The sequence below is a fragment of the Rutidosis leptorrhynchoides genome, chromosome 1 (assembly GCF_046630445.1).
Source record: "Rutidosis leptorrhynchoides isolate AG116_Rl617_1_P2 chromosome 1, CSIRO_AGI_Rlap_v1, whole genome shotgun sequence".
Taxonomy (NCBI): domain Eukaryota; kingdom Viridiplantae; phylum Streptophyta; class Magnoliopsida; order Asterales; family Asteraceae; genus Rutidosis; species Rutidosis leptorrhynchoides.
The window spans coordinates 709,145,900-709,165,288 of record NC_092333.1 but is presented as its reverse complement, the minus strand read 5'-3'; the positions used below and the strand labels follow the sequence as shown (position 1 = coordinate 709,165,288).

Here is a 19,389-nt window from a genome sequence, read left to right as displayed (position 1 = left end):
GTCTAGTAGAGACATGTGGCGCATCGAACCTCCTAACAAAAATCTAATAAAAGATCGATCGGTTAAACTAACTACCCGATCATTTATTTCTATACTACACAATAATTCTTCACACCATACTTTATATACAGGTCTACGCATGCTGAATAATCGTACCCAATCGTTAAAAGTAGAATTACCATACCTCTGTGTAAGTAATTCTCTAATTAGCCTGGCCAATTCTACAGCTTCTAATGGTCCCCATTCTATTACCCTAGGTACTTCAAACACTTTAGAATGAAGAGTATGCAAGCCCCTTTGGTATTTTGGATAATCTATCCAACGTCTGTCAAATCTCAAGTTCGGGTGCAAATCTTCCAAGTGCATATCTAAAAATGTCATAACTGGATGAGGTATATCTTGTTTATAATAGCTATCAACATCCTGTTGTTCCGCATTCTCAGGAGGAGTATTGCGAGCTTGGGATGAAGATTCACCCCTTTCAGTCTGCAAAACACATCAAACACAATTTTTGTGCATCCAAATATGCATTAGTGTCAGCAAAATAACAACTTAAAACAATCACAATAACATGTTAAATCAAAATTAAACTTATACACATTTTCACAATTTTTCACAATTCTACACTTTTCCAAATAAGCACATATGAAAATGTATACAAAGCTCATAAGCATTTAACTCAAATAACATGTCAAAATAGTCATTACTAATAATTAAACAAGTCTCAATTGGCAAATATATCAAATAAATCAAGTTCATGAATTTTTGCCTAAAAAGTCCACTTTAATCTCTAAAAATCATGTTTAGGATCAAAGTTTGGATCATTTAACTACCTAAACATGTTACACTACTTAATTTAGCAACAATTCATGACAAAAATCGGCCATAACCTGTTTATATCAAAAAGCCCCAAATTTGCTCAAGAACACAAACCCTAGATTACTCAAAATTTGAAGTTTAAGGCTTCTAATCATGTTAAATAGCATCAATCTAGGTTATACAAGCATAATACATAAGCAATTTAAGCATAATTACACTAAAAAGCATCAAAATCGAATTGGGTATAAAATTGCTCAAGAACACTAATTTTCGGATTAAAGGGTGTTTTGGTGTAGAAATTTACCGTTTTCCTTGAGTAATTCCTTGATAGCATCCTTCTCAACATGATTTTGTGAAAGATTTGATGAAAAAAGGTGAAAATTTGCGAATTTCGTGTGTGTTTTTGGGTGTTTTTCGCAGTATTTTGTGGGTGGTAGTGTGCAACTGATCTGTTTCCAGCGTTTTTATTTTTTTTTTCTGAATTTTGGTCTCTCCACGACTTGCGGTGTTTGACCCTTACAAACTCCGCGAGTCGCGGTGTTTTTTTTTTTTTTTTTTTTTTTTTTTTTTTTGTAAAAACCTTTACTTATAAAACAATTAATTAATTAATTTTTAAAATTTTGTTTCCCTTGTTATTTAGGACGAGGTCGTTTCGGAACGATATCCTAGTCCGTCCCTCGACAAAATTTTAAAATTTGTCTTTTTAAAGCGTGGTTTTAAAAGCTTAGATTTTTGGGTTTTTTAATGTTTTTGGCATACTTTAATTCAATAAGATTAAAAATAATGATAATAAAAGTTCTCGTCCCTCCCTCGGGTAAAGCAATTTCGGTTCAATGACCTAGTATTCAACTCACGACGAATTTTAAAAATCATATTTTTAACTTAATGAAATAAAGAAAATTTTTGTTTTTAAATTCACACCAAACTTAAATTTAAAATGCATAAAATTAAAAAAATATCACACCAAACTTAATTAAAAATTCATATTATAAATTCACACCAAACTTATATTTAAAATGCATAAAATTAAAAATTCATATTTTTAAAAATTAAAAATTCACACCAAACTTATATTATATTTTTGTTTTTATACATACAAACTTAAAAATATCAATTGTTCAAATATTTACAATTTTAAATATATTAATTTAAAAAGTTTACAATATTAATTTAAGATTTATATATTAATTTTAAAAACATGGTAAAAATAAAATTAAAAATCTTTTTGGTCTTTTATCCCACTTTAATCAATCAAATATTATCAAAAATATGCGCCCCTCTTTTCGGTAAAGTAATTTCGGTTCCATGACCTAATTTAACTCATGACGAATTTTTGAAATATTTTGGGTTGATTGATTAAAGATATTTATACCTTAAGAATAAACGTTAAATTTCGCAGTGATGTAATAAATTTTTGTATGATATCAATAATTTCGGTCGCCAAACCTAATTTCATCGAATACTAATTTAAAACTTTATAGCGAACAAATTAGCGTTTATTATCAAAAGGTTAAAAATAAAAAAAAAATAAAAACTGTACAGACTTACTTGTGAGATAGTATTCTTAGTGATACGATCTATCTCACTCATAAGATAGTCGGTTTAATTGGTTTTCCATAGCTACATAGGCGTAACCTCGAGCATTCAGTGTTTTTTCTTCTAAACATATGAACGGTCCGTCTCTGCATAAAGTAACAAATTCGGTGTTTGAATAGGTTTGATTATTTGAACATTTACCTCCATGTGACCATTTTCCGCATTTGTGACATCTTTCTAGGTGTCGTGCTCTTCTTTTCGCTGCGGATTTTGATTTTCCTTTACCAAATTGTAACTTATTATCTTCGCATCTGGATTCTTTTCTTACTCCGTCCAATCTTTCTCTGATTACTGATACTAGTTCACTCGGAAGTGTGTCATTATTACGTTTAGTGATCAAAGCGTGTAGCATTAGACCATGGTTTAGTTCACAGGAAGTCTTCATTTCGTAAAAACCTAAAAAAAAATAAAAATTCAGAATGGGGGGAGAAGACTAGTTCTTTAGGGTCTGCTAGGGAAAGACCATTCGGGTTCTATTTTCGAGAACTACACGAAAACGGAAAATCTAACTCTAACAGAAATACATATTATCCTTTAAAAGACTTGATTCTCCCCACACTTAGTTAGCTATGGTATCGAAATTGTGATTAACTTCGTTGTCAACTTCCATTGGACTATCTATGTAATGTTTAACTTTGTGACCATTAACTTTAAATTCAATCCCATTTGAATTTATTAATTCTACTGTTCCGTATGGGAAAACTCTTTTGACTATGAATGGTCCAGACCATCTTGATTTCAATTTTTCAGGAAATAGCTTGAATCGTGAATTAAAAAGAAGAACTCTGTCTCCTTCTTTAAATTCTTTTGAACTTCTGATTCTTTTATCATGCCATTTCTTCGTTCTTTCTTTATAGATTAATGAATTTTCGTATGCTTCATGTCTTAATTCTTCTAATTCATTTAGTTGACTTAACCGTAGACGTCCAACTTCATGTAAATCAAGATTACATGTCTTCAAAGCCCAAAATGCTTTGTGTTCAATTTCTACTGAAAGATGACATGCTTTTTCATAAACGAGTCTAAAAGGTGTGGTTCCAATTGGAGTTTTGTAGGCTGTTCTAAAAGCCCAGAGTGCATCCTCCAATTTAATGGACCATTCCTTCAGATTTGATCCTACGGTTTTTTCTAGAATACGTTTTAAAGCTCGGTTGGTATTTTCAACTTGTCCACTTGTTTGTGGATGATATGCAGTGGAGATTTTATGAGTTACTCCATATCTTTTAAGAACTTTCTCAAGTTGATTATTACAGATTTGAGTTCCCCGATCACTTATTAAAGATTTCGGTGTTCCAAACCTTGCAAAAAGACGTTTTAAAAAATTGACTACAACTCGTGCATCGTTAGTTGGGAGAGCTTGTGCTTCCGCCCATTTAGATACATAATCAATGGCTACGAGAATATAGAGATTATTATGAGATTTTGGAAATGGACCCATAAAGTCAATACCCCAAATGTCAAATACTTCACATACTTGAATGACATTTTGTGGCATTTCATCACGTTGATTTATTTTTCCGGCCCTTTGACAAGCATCATAGGATTTGCAAAGAAGGTGTGCGTCTTTGTAAATTGTAGGCCAATAGAATCCAGCATCATAAACTTTTCTTGCTGTTAGTTGAGGCCCATAATGCCCTCCTGTTGGTCCTGTGTGACAATGGTTTAAGATTTGATTGGCTTCATCTCCGAATACACGTCGGCGTATTATTCCATCAGGACAACTTTTAAACAGATGTGGATCTTCCCAGAAATAGTGTTTTATATCACTAAAGAATTTCTTTCGTTTTTGGTACGACAATCCTTTTTCAAGGAATCCACATACTAAGTAGTTTGCATAGTCTGCAAACCATGGTATTTCATTATAATCTATTTTCAATAGATATTCATCAGGAAAGTTGTCTTGTATGGCCGATTCATTTAGAAATTCTAAGTCGGGATTTTCAAGACGAGAAAGATGATCAGCGGCGAGATTTTCTGCTCCTCTTTTATCTCGGATTTCAATATCGAACTCTTGTAAGAGTAAGATCCAACGAATTAATCTTGGTTTAGCATCTTGTTTCGAAAATAGGTATCTAAGAGCAGAATGGTCGGTATAGACCACCATTTTTGCTAGAACGAGATATGAACGAAATTTGTCAAAAGCAAAGACAATAGCAAGGAGTTCTTTTTCAGTAGTTGTGTAATTTGTTTGTGCTCCTTGTAACGTCTTACTAGCATAATATATAGGTTGAAATCTTTTTTCAATCCTTTGTCCTAAAACGGCTCCCATTGTAAAATCACTTGCATCGTACATTAGTTCAAACGGTAGATTCCAATTTGGTGTTATCATGATCGGCGCATTAGTGAGTTTCTCTTTAAGAATATTAAAAGATTTGATGCATTCATCTGAAAAGATGAATAAAGCATCTTTTTCTAGGAGTTTATTCATAGGAGTGGCAATTTTAGAAAAATCTTTTATGAAACGTCGGTAAAAACCGGCATGCCCTAGAAAACTCCTAACTCCTCTAACATTGGTGGGATGTGGAAGTTTAGCAATTACATCTACTTTAGCTCTATCCACTTCAATTCCTTCTTTTGAAATTTTATGTCCAAGAACGATGCCTTCTTTAACCATGAAATGGCATTTCTCCCAATTAAGTACTAGATTTGATTGTTCGCATCTAATAAGCATTCGTTCCAGATTAACTAGACATGATTCAAATGTATCACCGAATACTGAAAAGTCATCCATGAAAACTTCCATGCATTCTTCTATCATGTCGTGAAAAATCGCCATCATGCACCTTTGAAAGGTTGTAGGGGCGTTGCAAAGTCCAAATGGCATGCGTTTGTAAGCAAAAGTACCATAAGGGCACGTGAATGTGGTTTTCTCTTGATCTCCGGGTGCTATTGGAATTTGAAAATATCCGGAAAAACCATCAAGAAAACAATAGTAACTATTTCCGGCTAATATTTCCAACATTTGATAAATGAACGGTAAGGGAAAATGATCTTTTCTGGTAGCATCATTTAATTTTCTATAATCAATACATACACGCCATACTGTTACAGTCCTAGTAGGAATAAGCTCATATTTCTCATTTGTAATAACAGTCATGCCACCCTTCTTAGGCACGCATTGAACTGGGCTTACCCATGGACCATCAGAAATTGGATAAATTAAACCTGCATCAAGCAGTTTAATAATTTCTTTTTTAACTACATCTTGCATATTAGGATTTAGTCTTCATTGGCGTTGCACATACGTTTTATGACCTTCTTCCATAAGGATTTTTTGTGTGCAATACGAAGGACTTATTCCTTTAATATCATGAATCTTCCATGCAATGGCTGGTTTATGAGCTTTCAACACAGAAATGAGTTGTGATTTCTCATTTTCAGTAAGAGAAGACGATATTATTACAGGTAATTCAGATTCACCATGTAAATAAACGTATTCCAAATGGTTTGGAAGTGGCTTTAACTCTAATGTCGGAGGTTCTTCTATCGATGATTTATATCGATATCTGTCTTCTTCTTTTAGCATTTGAATTTCTTCTGTTGTTGGTTCATATCCATTTGCTATTAGTGTAGCTAACATTTCAGCTTCATCAATTGGTTCAGTTCCTTCTCCTAAAGAACATTCTCATGTTCCTTGTAATTCTGGAAATTCTTCTAATAATTCTGCATGTAAATCTATAGTTTGAATATAATAGCATGTATCATCTGCAGATTGCGGTTGTTGCATTGCTCTATCAACTGAAAAGGTAACACTCTCGTCCTCTATACTTAGGGTCAGTTTTTTACCAAACACATCTATCATTGCTTTAGCCGTGTTTAAGAATGGTCTTCCTAATATGAGAGGAACTTTAGAATCTTCTTCCATGTCCAGAACAACAAAATCTAATGGAAATACTAAAGTACCAACTTTAACTAGCATGTTCTCCATTATCCGTCTAGGATATTTTATTGATCTATCGGCTAGTTGTATACTTATTCTTGTTGGTTTCAATTCTCCAAGGTCTAGTTTAGTGTATAGTGAATACGGCATTAGATTTATACTAGCACCTAAGTCTGCTAATGCTTCTATTGAACTAAGACTACTCAGAAAACATGGAATTGTGAAACTTCCTGGATCAGATAGTTTTTCTGGTATCTTATTCAACAGCACTGCTGAACAATTAGCATTCATAGTAACAGCCGAGAGTTCTTCCATTTTCTTTCTATTTGAGATTAGATCTTTCAAGAATTTAGCATATCTAGGCATTCCTGAAATTACATCAATGAAAGGAAGGTTTACATTTATCTGTTTAAACATATCCAAGAATTTGGATTGCTCGGCTTCAAGTTTCTCTTTTTCATTTTACTCGAGTAAGGAAGTGGTGGTTGGTATGGTTTAGCATAAGGTTTATCCTTAACTGTGTTATCTTCATTAACCTTTTCAACTACCGGTTCTGTTTCCTTATCTTGTTCAGGTTGTGGTTCTTGTGGAGTAGGAATAGCTTCATCAGAAGTTACAGGTATTTCAGGTGGTTTAAGTGTTGTATCACTTCTTGTAGTAATGGCTTTAGCTGTTTCATTCCGGGGGTTAGCATTTGTATCACTAGGTAAACTTCCCGGTTTTCTTTCACCTATTAACCTTGCTAGGTTACTTACTTCTTGTTCCAAGTTTTGAATAGAAGCTTGTTGATTTCTAAATGCTTGAGCATTTTGTTCATTAGTTTGTTTTTGAGATGTGAAAAACTGCGTTTGAGTTTCAACTAGCTTCGTCACCATATCTTCTAAATTTGGCTTTTTATCATCGGTTTGTGGTGGTTTGTTTTGAAAATTAAGTCTTTGCTGGTTGTAAGTATTATTGGATACTTGTTGATTACTAGGACCTTGTTGGTTGTTGTATGGAATATTTCGGTTATAGTTCTGGTTTTGATTGTAAATTGGTCTTGGCGGTTGATAATTATTCTGATAATTATTTTCAGGCCTTTGGTTTATGTATGAAATATTCTCTCTTTGTTCCATTGTTAGTTCAATACTGAGACAATCTTTTGTCAAATGTGGTCCTCCACACTGCTCACAACTAATTCGTATTGAGTGTATATCCTTAGTCATCTTTTCCATTCGTCTCTCTACAGCATCTATTTTTGCGGAAATTGAATCTAAGTCATGGCTAGAATCGGCTCTAGCTGCTTTAGATGATCTAACGATATCTTTTTATTGGTGCCACTCATGTGAGTTGGAAGCAGTGTTATCAATAATTTTATAAGCATCAGTTTCGGTTTTCTTCATAATAGAACCACCAGCTGCTATGTCTATGTCTTTTCTTGTAGTGATGTCGCATCCTTGGTAGAATATTTGTACTATTTGACAGGTGTCTAAACCATGTTGCGGACATCCTCTTAATAACATTATAAATCTTTTCCACGCCTCATATAGAGTTTCATTCGGTTTCTGTGTGAACGTAACAATTTCTCCTTGAAGTCTTACGGCTTTAGATGCCGGAAAGAATTGTTTAAGAAAATTTTCACCTAAAACATCCCATGTATCAATCGCCCCTTCAGGTAACGATTCCAACCAATCTTTGGCTTCTCCCTTTATAGTCCAGGGAAATAACATGAGATATATCTGTTCATCTTAAACTTCTCTTATTTTAAATAGTGTGCAGATCCTATTAAAGGTACGAAGATGTTCATTTGGATCTTCCTTCGGCGCACCACTAAATTGGCATTGATTAGTCACCATATGTAGAATTTGTCCTTTGATTTCATAATCTGGCGCATTAATGTCTGGATGAGTAATTTCATGACCTTGGCCAGTGCGTTTAGCTCTCATTCGGTCTTCCATGCTTAAAGGTTCCGGATTTTCCATAATTGAATTTGTTGAATCTGAATCACTAGAGGATTCTGATTTAATGGTTCATTCCTCAGCAATCTCTGTTTGAATGATTGGTGGTTCCGGAGGAAAAATTAATGGTTCAGGATCTATGAATTGTCCCTGAATATTCTCCGAATTCTCAATTGTGAGGTCGGGTTGGATTATCGAAAATTTGAATTGGAGTACTTGGTCAACTGGATGACGATTCTTAAGAAAAATCAACGGCAGTAATATTTGCTAGATGTCTTGATCTAGTTACAGGTGGTGAACGTACAAAAGGTGGTGAACGTTTTGCTCGGTGCATTCACTGAATATCCTATTAGTTTTTAAAAGGAAAGAAAAATTATATAAGTTATCCAATTAATAGACTTTTCTGATTTTGCCCACGTTTCGAATAGCCAAAAGATGCAGCAGAGGGGCAGGATTCGTTTGGTCTCAATATAATTGAGTACTGTTTGGCTCCATTAACCCGGTCCATGTACAAATCCAACTATTACTACGAACCAGAAAATTATGATGTCTATCAATTTAACCACTTAAAATAAATTTTCGTAATTTTAAGAAATTTAGATAAGAAGTAGAATAAAAATCTATGTCCTAAAACTAGAATAGCGAGAAATAAGAAAGAAAAAGAGCGAAAAAGGTCGAAAAAGAAAAGATCGAAAAATAAAAGGCGTCAAAAAAATAAGAAATAAAAAAAAAATGACTTATAGAACTTAAAAACACTCGACTAACCCAACCTTATTACTATCACTAACTTAAAATTATAATCGCAAATTGAGATTACTAATTGGAGTGATAATTGATACATAGGTAAAAGGCGTCGAAAAATAAAAATAAGAAAGTAGCGCGTTGAAACTTAAAAAGGAACTAAAAACTAAAAATTAAAAGTTGCGTCTAAAAATATTAAAGCTTAAAAGTAAAACTATATCCCAAATGGCAATAACTTAAAAAGAAACTAAAACTTAAAAAGACATCGCAAAATTCTAAAGCACCTAAATCTTAGTCTAAAGAAAAAGCACTTAAGGGATTTTACGGCAAAGCCTAAAAATCTAGAAATAAAAATAACTATGGCAAAAACTAAGTTTAAAACTAAATACGAGCGAAAAATATAAATATTATGCTAAAACAAATAAAAAGGGACAAAATATAAAAATATACTAAAAGTTGTAAAAAGTACAATTTTTATAAAAATAGTATTTATTTTATAAAACTATTAATTTTATAATTTAATTAAACTAATTAAACAAAATAATAATAAAAACTAAAATAAATAATTAATTAAAACCTAATTAGGGTTTTTAATTAATAATAATAATAATAATAATTACGTAATGATGCTGTTAGGGTTTCTGTGTACCCGTGTCAGAGAGAACTCCGCGAGTTGCGGTTCCACCTGGCAAAAATCTCCGCAAGTCACGGGATTTCAAATTTCAGATCAGGTTGTTTCGTTTGACAGGTTCAACGTAATAATATATATATTTTTTTCAGTTTTTTTTATGTTTTTAATAAAAACAAAATATTTAAATAAGACTTATATTTTTATAAAATAGAAATAAAGAAACTTTATACAACTTAAATATTTAACAAACTCTTAAAAATATTTATATTTTTGTTTTCTTTTCTATGTTTTCGAATATTTAAAACGTATTTTTACAAAAACGTATTTTTATAAAAGTAAACTAAAAATGAAAATCTTTTTTTTTTATATATATTAGTGTTGCACTTCCGGCTTTTAAGCTAGATTTTAAGTTCCCCGGAAGCGGCGCCAAAAATACTTGGTGTTATGCGAGGTGTATATGAAATAGCTTATATTTTACTAGGAAATACTATTAAATGCGATACAATTTTACACAAGATATTTATTTATTTATAGAATGGATATACTTAAACCTTGCTACAACACTTATAGGCAGTGTACCTAATCGTACAGTGGTGTAGTTTTTAGTAAGTCCGGTTCGTTCCACAGGGAAAAATCTTTAAACAAAGCTTAACGCTATATTAGTTTTAATTTATAAAAATACAAATATATATAAAAGTAATATTATTATTTTAAAGGGGGTTTTTACCGTTTAATGACCGGTTTGTCGATTTTAAAAAACTTTAGTTGCAGTTAAAACCTAATGTAAAAATAAATACAACTTAATTTAAAGCGTAAAATAAATAATGATAATGAAATTGCGATAAATAAAATTGCGATAAAATAAAATTGCGATAATTAAAAAGTACGATAATTAAAAGTGCAATTAAATACAATAACAATAATTAAAAGTGTGATAATTAGAAGTGCAATTAAATATAAAATAAAGGAAATTAAATATGAAATAAAAGAATTATGCTTATTTAAACTTCCGTAATCATGATGTTTGACGTGTTGATTTTAGTTTTATGCCCATGGGTTAATTGTCCTTTGTCCTGGATTATTTAATATGTCCGTCTGGTTTTTGTCCATAACAGTCCATCAGTCATAAATATAAAGTGCGAGTGTCCTCGTCAAATTATCCTTATACCCGAAGTTAAATATTCCAACTAATTGGGGACTTAAACTGTAACAAGGTTTTAATACTTTGTTATCAATTATGCCAAGTGTCCTTGTACATAATTTCACCCCTGTCTTAATAATTCCATAGACTATTAATCCATTCCCGTGTCCGGTTAAATGAACGATTATTCGTACATATAAATACCCCGCCCATCGTGTCCGATCGAGTGTATATGGTTATTTATAGGGACGTCTAATTGTAAATCTTTATATTAAAGTTAACAAATTATCATTTAGTTAAACAAATATAAAGCCCATTAATAGCCCATAGTCTAATTTCCACAAGTGTAGTTCTTTTGTCCAAACCCCAATTATGGTACAAAGCCCAATTACCCAATTTTAGTAGTTAGCCCAAACTTCATGATTACTTCGTTTTAAATAAGCATAATAATAACTTAGCTGCGAGACATTAAATTAAAAAGGTTGAACATAACTTACAATGATTAAAAATAGCGTAGCGTTACACGGACAGAATTTCGTCTTACACCCTTACAACATTCGGTAACATACCCTTATTTTTAGAAATTAAAATTAAAATTAAAATATAAATATATATATTACGTATATATTGAGAGAGAGATTAAAGGATATATTAAATGATCAAACTGCGTTGCCTTTTATAGGGATTTTCATCCAGGGTGTCTCCGCAACTCGCGACATTTTTTGCCTTCAAACTCCGCGAGTCGCGGAGTTCGTTTTTACAGCCCACCAAGCCTTGGCTCCAAGCTTGTCGACGGATTATATAAATAAATATAATATATAAATAATTTTAGTAATTATTTAAATATTATATTATATTTATGTGCATAGTTGACTTGTAATTTTTAGTCCGTTGCGTCGAGCGTTGAGAGTTGACTCTGGTCCCGGTTTCGGATTTTTGAACGTCCTTGCGTACAATTTAATATCTTGTACTTTGCGTTTTGAATCTTGTACTCTTGTAATTTCGAGACATTTCTTATCAATAATTGGAACCTCTTTGATTGTATTTTGTACTTTTGAGCTTTTTGGTCGTTTGCGTCTTCAATTCGTCGAATCTGTCTTTTGTCTTCACCTTTTATTATTTAAACGATTATCACTTGTAAATAGGACAATTGCAACTAAAAGCTTGTCTTTCTTGAGGAATAATGCTATGAAATATATGTTCGTTTTTAGCATTATCACGTATGCAAATGTTTTGACATATCATATCGACCCATCTATATATATTATTTGGAACAACCATAGACACTCTATATGCAGTAATGTTGGAGTTAACTATACAGGGTTGAGGTTGATTTCAAAAATATATATACTTTGAGTTGTGATCTAGCCTGAGACGTGTATACACTGGGTCGTGGATTGGGTCAAGATAATATATATCAATTTATTTCTGTACATCTAACTATGAACAACTAGTTGTAGGTTACTAACGAGGACAGCTGACTTAATAAACTTAAAATATTAAAACGTATTAAAAATATTGTAAATATATTTTGAACATACTTTGATATATATGTACATATTTGTTATAGGTTCGTGAATCGACCAGTGGCCAAGTTTTACTTCCCGACGAAGTAAAAATCTGTGAAAGTGAGTTATAGTCCCACTTTTAAAATCTAATATTTTGAGATGAGAATACATGCAGTTTTATAAATGATTTACAAAATAGACACAAGTACATGAAACTACTTTCTATGGTTGAACGATCGAAGCTGAATATGCCCCTTTTTACTTGGTAACCTAAGAATTAGTAAACCAGTCTACTAATTGACGCGAATCCTAAAGATAGATCTATTGGGCTCAACAAACCCCATCCGTTGTAGCGGATGCTTTAGTACTTAGATGTTGTTTTATCATGTCCGATGGATGTCCCGGAATGATAGGGGATATTCTTATATGCATCTTGTTAATGTCGGTTACCAGGTGTTCACCATATGAATGATTTTTATCTCTATGTATGGGATGTGTATTGAAATATGAAATCTTGTGGTCTATTATTACGATTTGATAAATATATAGGTTAAACCTATAACTCACCAACATTTTTGTTGACGTTTAAAACATGTTTATTCTCAGGTGATTATTAAGAGCTTCCGCTGTTGCATGCTAATATATGGACAAGATTTGGAGTCAGCATGCTTGTATAATATTGTTTAAAACTGCATTCGAAATTTACTTTGTTGTAACATATTAATATTGCAAACCAATATGTATTGGTAGTGTGTAAGTGTGATATTTTTAGATTATCATTTCTGATAATCTAGGTGGTGTCCTTTAAACCTTGTCGATAAAATAAAAGTTATGGTTTGTTTTAAAAACGAATGCAGTCTTTGAAAAACGTCTCATATAGAGGTCAAAACCTCGCAACGAAATCAATTAATATGGAATGTTTATAATCAATATGAACGAGACATTTCAATTGGTCTTTCGGTTTCATCAAATTCCAAAGGTTTGCAGGCAGAGAATTCATTGTAGGAGCATCCTACACGATTTCTTGTGGAATTAGTTCCACTGCTAGATTCAGAGTTATTGTTATTTTACATCGCAGCCAGTACTGCGGCTATGTTTGCTGCAAGGAAAACACGGAAGTCTTCCTCGCTCATGTTCAAATTCTGACGAGTCGCCGGTGCAATTTTCTTCAAAAATAGCCCAAAAGAATTGAGTAAATCACATAGAATTTAAGAGTAGTCAATAGTATTTCGTAGCATAATATGAACTTGTTTATAAAAGCTTTTTCTTCATATTAGCATTTTATAGTTTTAATTCGGGTAGTACCTACCCGTTAAGTTCATACTTAGTAGCTATTATACAATTCAACTACTACGATTCTATATGAAAAACTTATTACAATAATATTTCGCGTTCAAACTTTTATACAATATTTTACAAACATACAATACCACTATTATACAAATAGGATGAAATATAGTACATAATAACTTGCTACACGACAGTTATAAAGGTAATTCTAATTAATACGCAAGTTGTTCAGCAAAGGCAATAAAGACACGTAATTCATAAGTCCAGAAACAGGTTATGCATTCTGGTTTTACTAAAACGACTTCCCATCCTTGGTCTTGTGGAAAGTAACCGTTATGACCATTGGCTAGGCAGCATGTTGTAATGTCGTCAAAAGGACGAGGGTTTCGTAATGCCCAACAGCCCCGTAATAATCTAAAAACCTTGTTTCTCACCCCAACTACTGAATCCGTCACTTGTGGGAATGTTTTATTTAAAAGTTGTAATCCGATATTCTTTTTCTCACTTTGGTAAGAAGCGAACATCACTAACCCGTAAGTATAACATGCTTCTTTATGTTGCATGTTAGAAGCACTTTCTAAAGAATGGAGTCCTATGTTGGGATATGTTGAGTCAAAATAGGTTCGTAACCCGTAGCGTAAAATTGCATCTGGGTTTCCCGCACTAAATGCCTTAAAGAAAACTTGGCGTAACTTAAAGTCTCCCCAATGTGATATACCCCATCTTTCAAAGGAAAGCCTTTTATATACTAAGGCATGCTTGGAATGTCTTTCAAACGTTTGACAAACTAATTTTGCCGTAACTAATTGTGCTGATGAATTCTGCCCGACTCTAGACAAGATTTCATCAATCATATCTCCTGGTAGGTCTTCTAAAATTTTTGGTTGTCTATCCTTAACGTCCATTTTGTGTTTTTATACTGTAAAATAGACAAGGATTAGATTCGTAAAAGATAATCAAAAAACAATACAAGCAATTTTTACATAGAACATAAAAGTACAAGCACACTATAATACATATAATACACAACATAATTACAACCCTCTAATCTGAATCACTGGTTTCTTCTTCTTCGGACCTGGTTCGTTTTCCTAATTTCTTAGGGATATATGGTGTTCCTCTAATACGAGCCGTCGTTTTCCACAATGGTTTAGAAAAACCTGGTGGTTTAGAGGTTCCCGGGTTATTGTTACAATTTAGGAAATACGGATTTTTTCGATACATATAAAGTTCATCGGGGTTGGAAACAGGTTTCTCTATTTTTATACCTTTTCCCTTATTATTTTCTTTTGCTTTATTAAATTGGGTCAAGGTAATTTCTATAACATCATCATAATCCTCTTCGGGATCCGATTCATCGGAAAATTGGTAATCTTCCCAATAATTTGCTTCCTCAGCAGAAACACCATTGTCCATTTTTAACTTTGGTCCGTTGGTTGAGGATTTTCTTTTATTTAATCGATTTACCGTAGGTATCAATATTTCTTCCTCCGGAACCTCTTCTTCTTCATCCGGTTCCTCCTCTTCTGGTTCCTCTTCTTCCGGTTCCTCCTCTTTCGGTTCCTCTTCGAGAATTTGTGAATCTTCCCAAAGTATATTCGACTCTTCATTATCATTAGGTGAGTCGATGTTATTTTTACTAGTGGTAGACATCTATCACACAATATCAAACATATTAAGAGGTTAATATATCACATAATAATTACATGTTAATAATATATAGTTTTCAACAAAAGTGTTAAGCAATCGATTTTAAAGAAAACACGGTCGAAGTCCAGACTCACTAATGTATCCTAACAAACTCGATAAGACACACTAATGCAAATTTCTGGTTCTCTAAGACCAACGCTCGGATACCAACTGAAATGTCCCGTTCATATTGATTATAAACGTTCCACATTAATTGATTTCGTTGCGAGGTTTTGACCTCTATGTGAGACGTTTTTCAAAGACTGCATTCATTTTTAAAACAAACCATAACCTTTATTTTATCGACAAGGTTAAAAAGACACCACTTAGATTATCCAGAAATGATAATCTAACAAATATCACACTTACACACTACCAATACATATTGGTTTACAAATATTAATATGTTACAACAAAATAAATCTCGAATGAAGTTTTAAACAATATTATACAAGCATGCTGATACCAAATCTTGTCCATATAATAGCATGCAACAGCGGAAGTTCTTAATAATCACCTGAGAATAAACATGCTTTAAACTTCAACAAAAATGTTGGTGAGTTATAGGTTTAACCTATATATTTATCAAATCGTAATAATAGACCACAAGGTTTCATATTTCAATATACATCCCATACATAGAGATAAAAATCATTCATATGGTGAACACTTGGTAACCGACCTTAACAAGATGCATATAGAATATCCCCTATCATTCCGGGACTCCCTTCGGACATGATGAATTCGAAGTACTAAAGCATCCGGTACTTTGGATGGGGCTCGTTGGGCCCAATAGATCTATCTTTAGGATTCGCGTTAATTAGGGTGTCTGTTCCCTAATTCTTAGATTACCATACTAAAAAGGGGCATATTCGGTTTAATAATCCAGCCATAGAATGTAGTTTCATTTACTTGTGTCTATTTTGTAAAACATTTATAAAACTGCATGTATTCTCATCCCAAAATATTAGATTTTAAAAGTGGGACTATAACTCACTTTCACATATTTTTATTTCGTCGGGAAGTAAGACTTGGCCACTGGTCGATTCACGAACCTATAATAAATATGTACATATATATCAAAGTATGTTCAAAATATATTTACAATATTTTTAATACATTTTAATGTTTTAAGTTTATTAAGTCAGTTGTCCTCGTTAGTAACCTACAACTAGTTGTCCACAGTTAGATGTACAGAAATAAAGCAATATATATTATCTCGAATCAATCCACGACCTTGTGTATACAAGCCTCAGGCCAGATCACAACTCAAAGTATATTTAATATTTTGGAATCAACCTCAATCCTGTATAGCTAACTCCAACATTACTGCATATAGAGTGTCTATGGTTGTTCCGAATATATATATATATATATATATATATATATATATATATATATATATATATATATATATATATATATATATATATATATATATATATATAGATGGGTCGATATGATACGTCAAAATATTGTATTCGTGTCTATGGTATCCCAAGATTACATAATATATTATAATACATGTATAATACAATATGAGTTAGCTAGGATATGATTAATATAGATTTGTTACCAATTTTCACGTAGCTATAACAAGAAAAATTATCCAATCTTGTTTTACCCACAACTTCTTCGTTTTAAATCCGTTTTGAGTGATTCAAGTTGCTATGGTTTTATATTGAACTTAAGTTTATGAATCTAAACATAAAAAGTATAAGTTTATAGTCGGAAATACAGGTTACAAGTTATTTTTGTGAAGGTAGTCATTTCAGTCGAAAGAAAGACGTCTAGATGACCATTTTGGAAAACATACTTCTATTTTGAGTTTAACCATGATTTTTGGATATAGTTTCATGTTCATAAGAAAAATCATTTTTCCAGAAGAACAAATTTTAAATCAAAGTTTATCATAGTTTTTAATTAACTAACCCAAAACAGCCCGCGGTGTTACTACGACGGCGTATATCCGGTTTTACGGTGTTTTTCGTGTTTTCAGTTTTTAAATCATTAATTTAGAATATCATATAGATATAGAACATGTGTCTACTTGATTTTAAAATTCAAGTTAGAAGGATTAACTTTTGTTTGCGAACAAGTTTAGAATTAACTAAACTATGTTCTAGTGATTACAAGTTTAAACCTTCGAATAAGGTAGTTTTATATATATGAATCGAATGATGTTATGAACATCATTACTACCTCAGATTTTGTGAATAAACCTACTGGAAATGAGAAAAATAGATCTAGCTTCAAAGGATCCTTGGATGGTTTAAAAGTTCTTGAAGCAAAATCATGACACGAAAACAAGTTCAAGTAAGATTTCCACTCGAAATAAGATTGTTAAAGTTATAGAAATTGAATCAAAGTTTGAATATGAGTATTACCTTATATTAGAAAGATATATTACTGTAAATAAGAAAGATTTCTTAAGGTTGGATGATCACTCAAAGTGAATTTGCAAGATTGGAAGTAAGTTAGCAAACTTGGAAGTGTTGTTGGTGTGTTCTTGAGTAGTTGTTTTATAACTTGGTTTATGTATGGATTTATGAACGAGATTGAGCTAGATTTTGTTGAAGATGATGAAGAACACTTAAAACAAAGGAAGAACACTTGAGAGAGAGTAGTTTGATGCATGTAAGTTGCAAAATGAAAGTGTTTGTGTGTGTCTAACTTCATGTGAAAGTAGGATGGCATTATAGTCTCCATTAGTTTGTAATTTTGTGAGATATTTCATGCTAGATGTTAAATGATGGTTCCCACATGGTTAGGTGACTCACATGGGCCGCTAAGAGCTGATCATTAGAGTATATATACCAATAGTAAATACATTTAGAAGTTGTGTATTGTACGAGTACAAATACGAGTGCATACGAGTAGAATTGTTGATGAATGAGGATGTAATTGTAAGCATTTTTGTTAAGTAGAAGTACTTTGCAGGGATCAACCTTCTCAACTTTAACATCAGGACTCCATTTTTGAACAATTAAAGGCTTTCCATTCACCATCCATGGGCTTTGATCAATGACCTTATTCATTCCTTCTTCAGAGTCAAATTTGAAGTAACAGATTTGACTATTATCCATAATAGTATCTTTCAACCCTAGTTTACTCCACATTCTTCTCAGATTATAACTCATTACCCCATAGGTCATATTACAACCCACAAAGAAGCTACAAACAGTAAGGTTCCACTTCTGACTACCTTCCATAACCAAGTCTTCCTCAAATATAACATATTCATTCCCATCAGTATCTACAGTAGTAGGGATAAAATTCAAATTTCAATCAACACACTTACTGTTGTTACCAACAGCAGCAGCATAAGAAACATTGTTCTCCTTAACATGTTCCTCAATAGGAGAATTATTCTTTACAGTATTCGTATCAACATCATTTAAGTATTAGTGCGAACACTAGATTCAGAATTATTCGTACTTACAGAAATTGGGGAAAAAACCTTCTCGATCACTTCATCAGCCTTATTAGCTACAAATACCTCTTTCTCCTTTAGATTATTTCCTACCACAGTCCTAACACCAGATCCATGAGTAGCTTTCTTTTTATTTAAGTCATGAACTGTATCTTTTAGCTTATCAGGTATTTTGACTTTTCGTGTCGAAGCCCTACGATTATCAGCCATCCTAAACGCCCGCGATCTACCAGACTACATGACGAATGTTCGATTGAGGTTGTAGAGATTCTAAAACTGTGATTGATTGATCGGAATCTTGCCTGAGAAGTTCAATTTAGCCAGAAAAATCCATAACCGTTTTTCCCGCGTAAATCGCCCTAGGAGAGAGAGAGAGATAAAATTATGCACTTTTGTTAGTACTACGGTTTTGTAAGGTGTACTGCCTTTCTTTGCACCAATTATTTCTTGAAAATAATTATTGGTCAACATTTTAACATGAATTTAAACTAAAACTTTTGGGGTTTTGAACATAATGATCAATCCCAATTATAAAGTTTATGCTTATGCTTATATTTATGGTATTTTTCTATATTTATACATATAATTTTTAAAATTTAATATTTTATAAAAACATATAGTAAAATCTGATTAATCCCTGATTAATCTCTAAATTATCAATTACTCTTTTCAAAGTCTCGACCGATTAATCCACGAATAACAAATTTTGCAACCTTGCTAATGC

At 32.3% G+C, this 19,389-nt stretch overlaps 1 protein-coding gene and 1 non-coding gene across 2 annotated transcripts in view; one reads left to right on the top strand and one right to left on the bottom strand.

Moving 5' to 3' along the window:
* Nucleotides 1-18,875, bottom strand: part of LOC139853946 (uncharacterized) — a 41,928-nt gene extending 23,053 nt beyond the window's left edge. The window contains exons 1-3 of the mRNA XM_071843284.1: nucleotides 18,693-18,875; nucleotides 18,534-18,603; nucleotides 18,166-18,488 (exon numbers count right to left, since the gene is read on the bottom strand). Coding sequence (XP_071699385.1) covers nucleotides 18,166-18,488; nucleotides 18,534-18,603; nucleotides 18,693-18,875 — 576 coding nt within the window. The remainder of the gene's footprint in view (nucleotides 1-18,165; nucleotides 18,489-18,533; nucleotides 18,604-18,692) is intronic.
* Nucleotides 7,766-7,872, top strand: LOC139886958 (small nucleolar RNA R71). The gene has a single exon (XR_011772814.1). It is a non-coding gene; the product is annotated as a small nucleolar RNA R71 (small nucleolar RNA).
* Nucleotides 18,876-19,389: the final 514 nt, after the last annotated feature.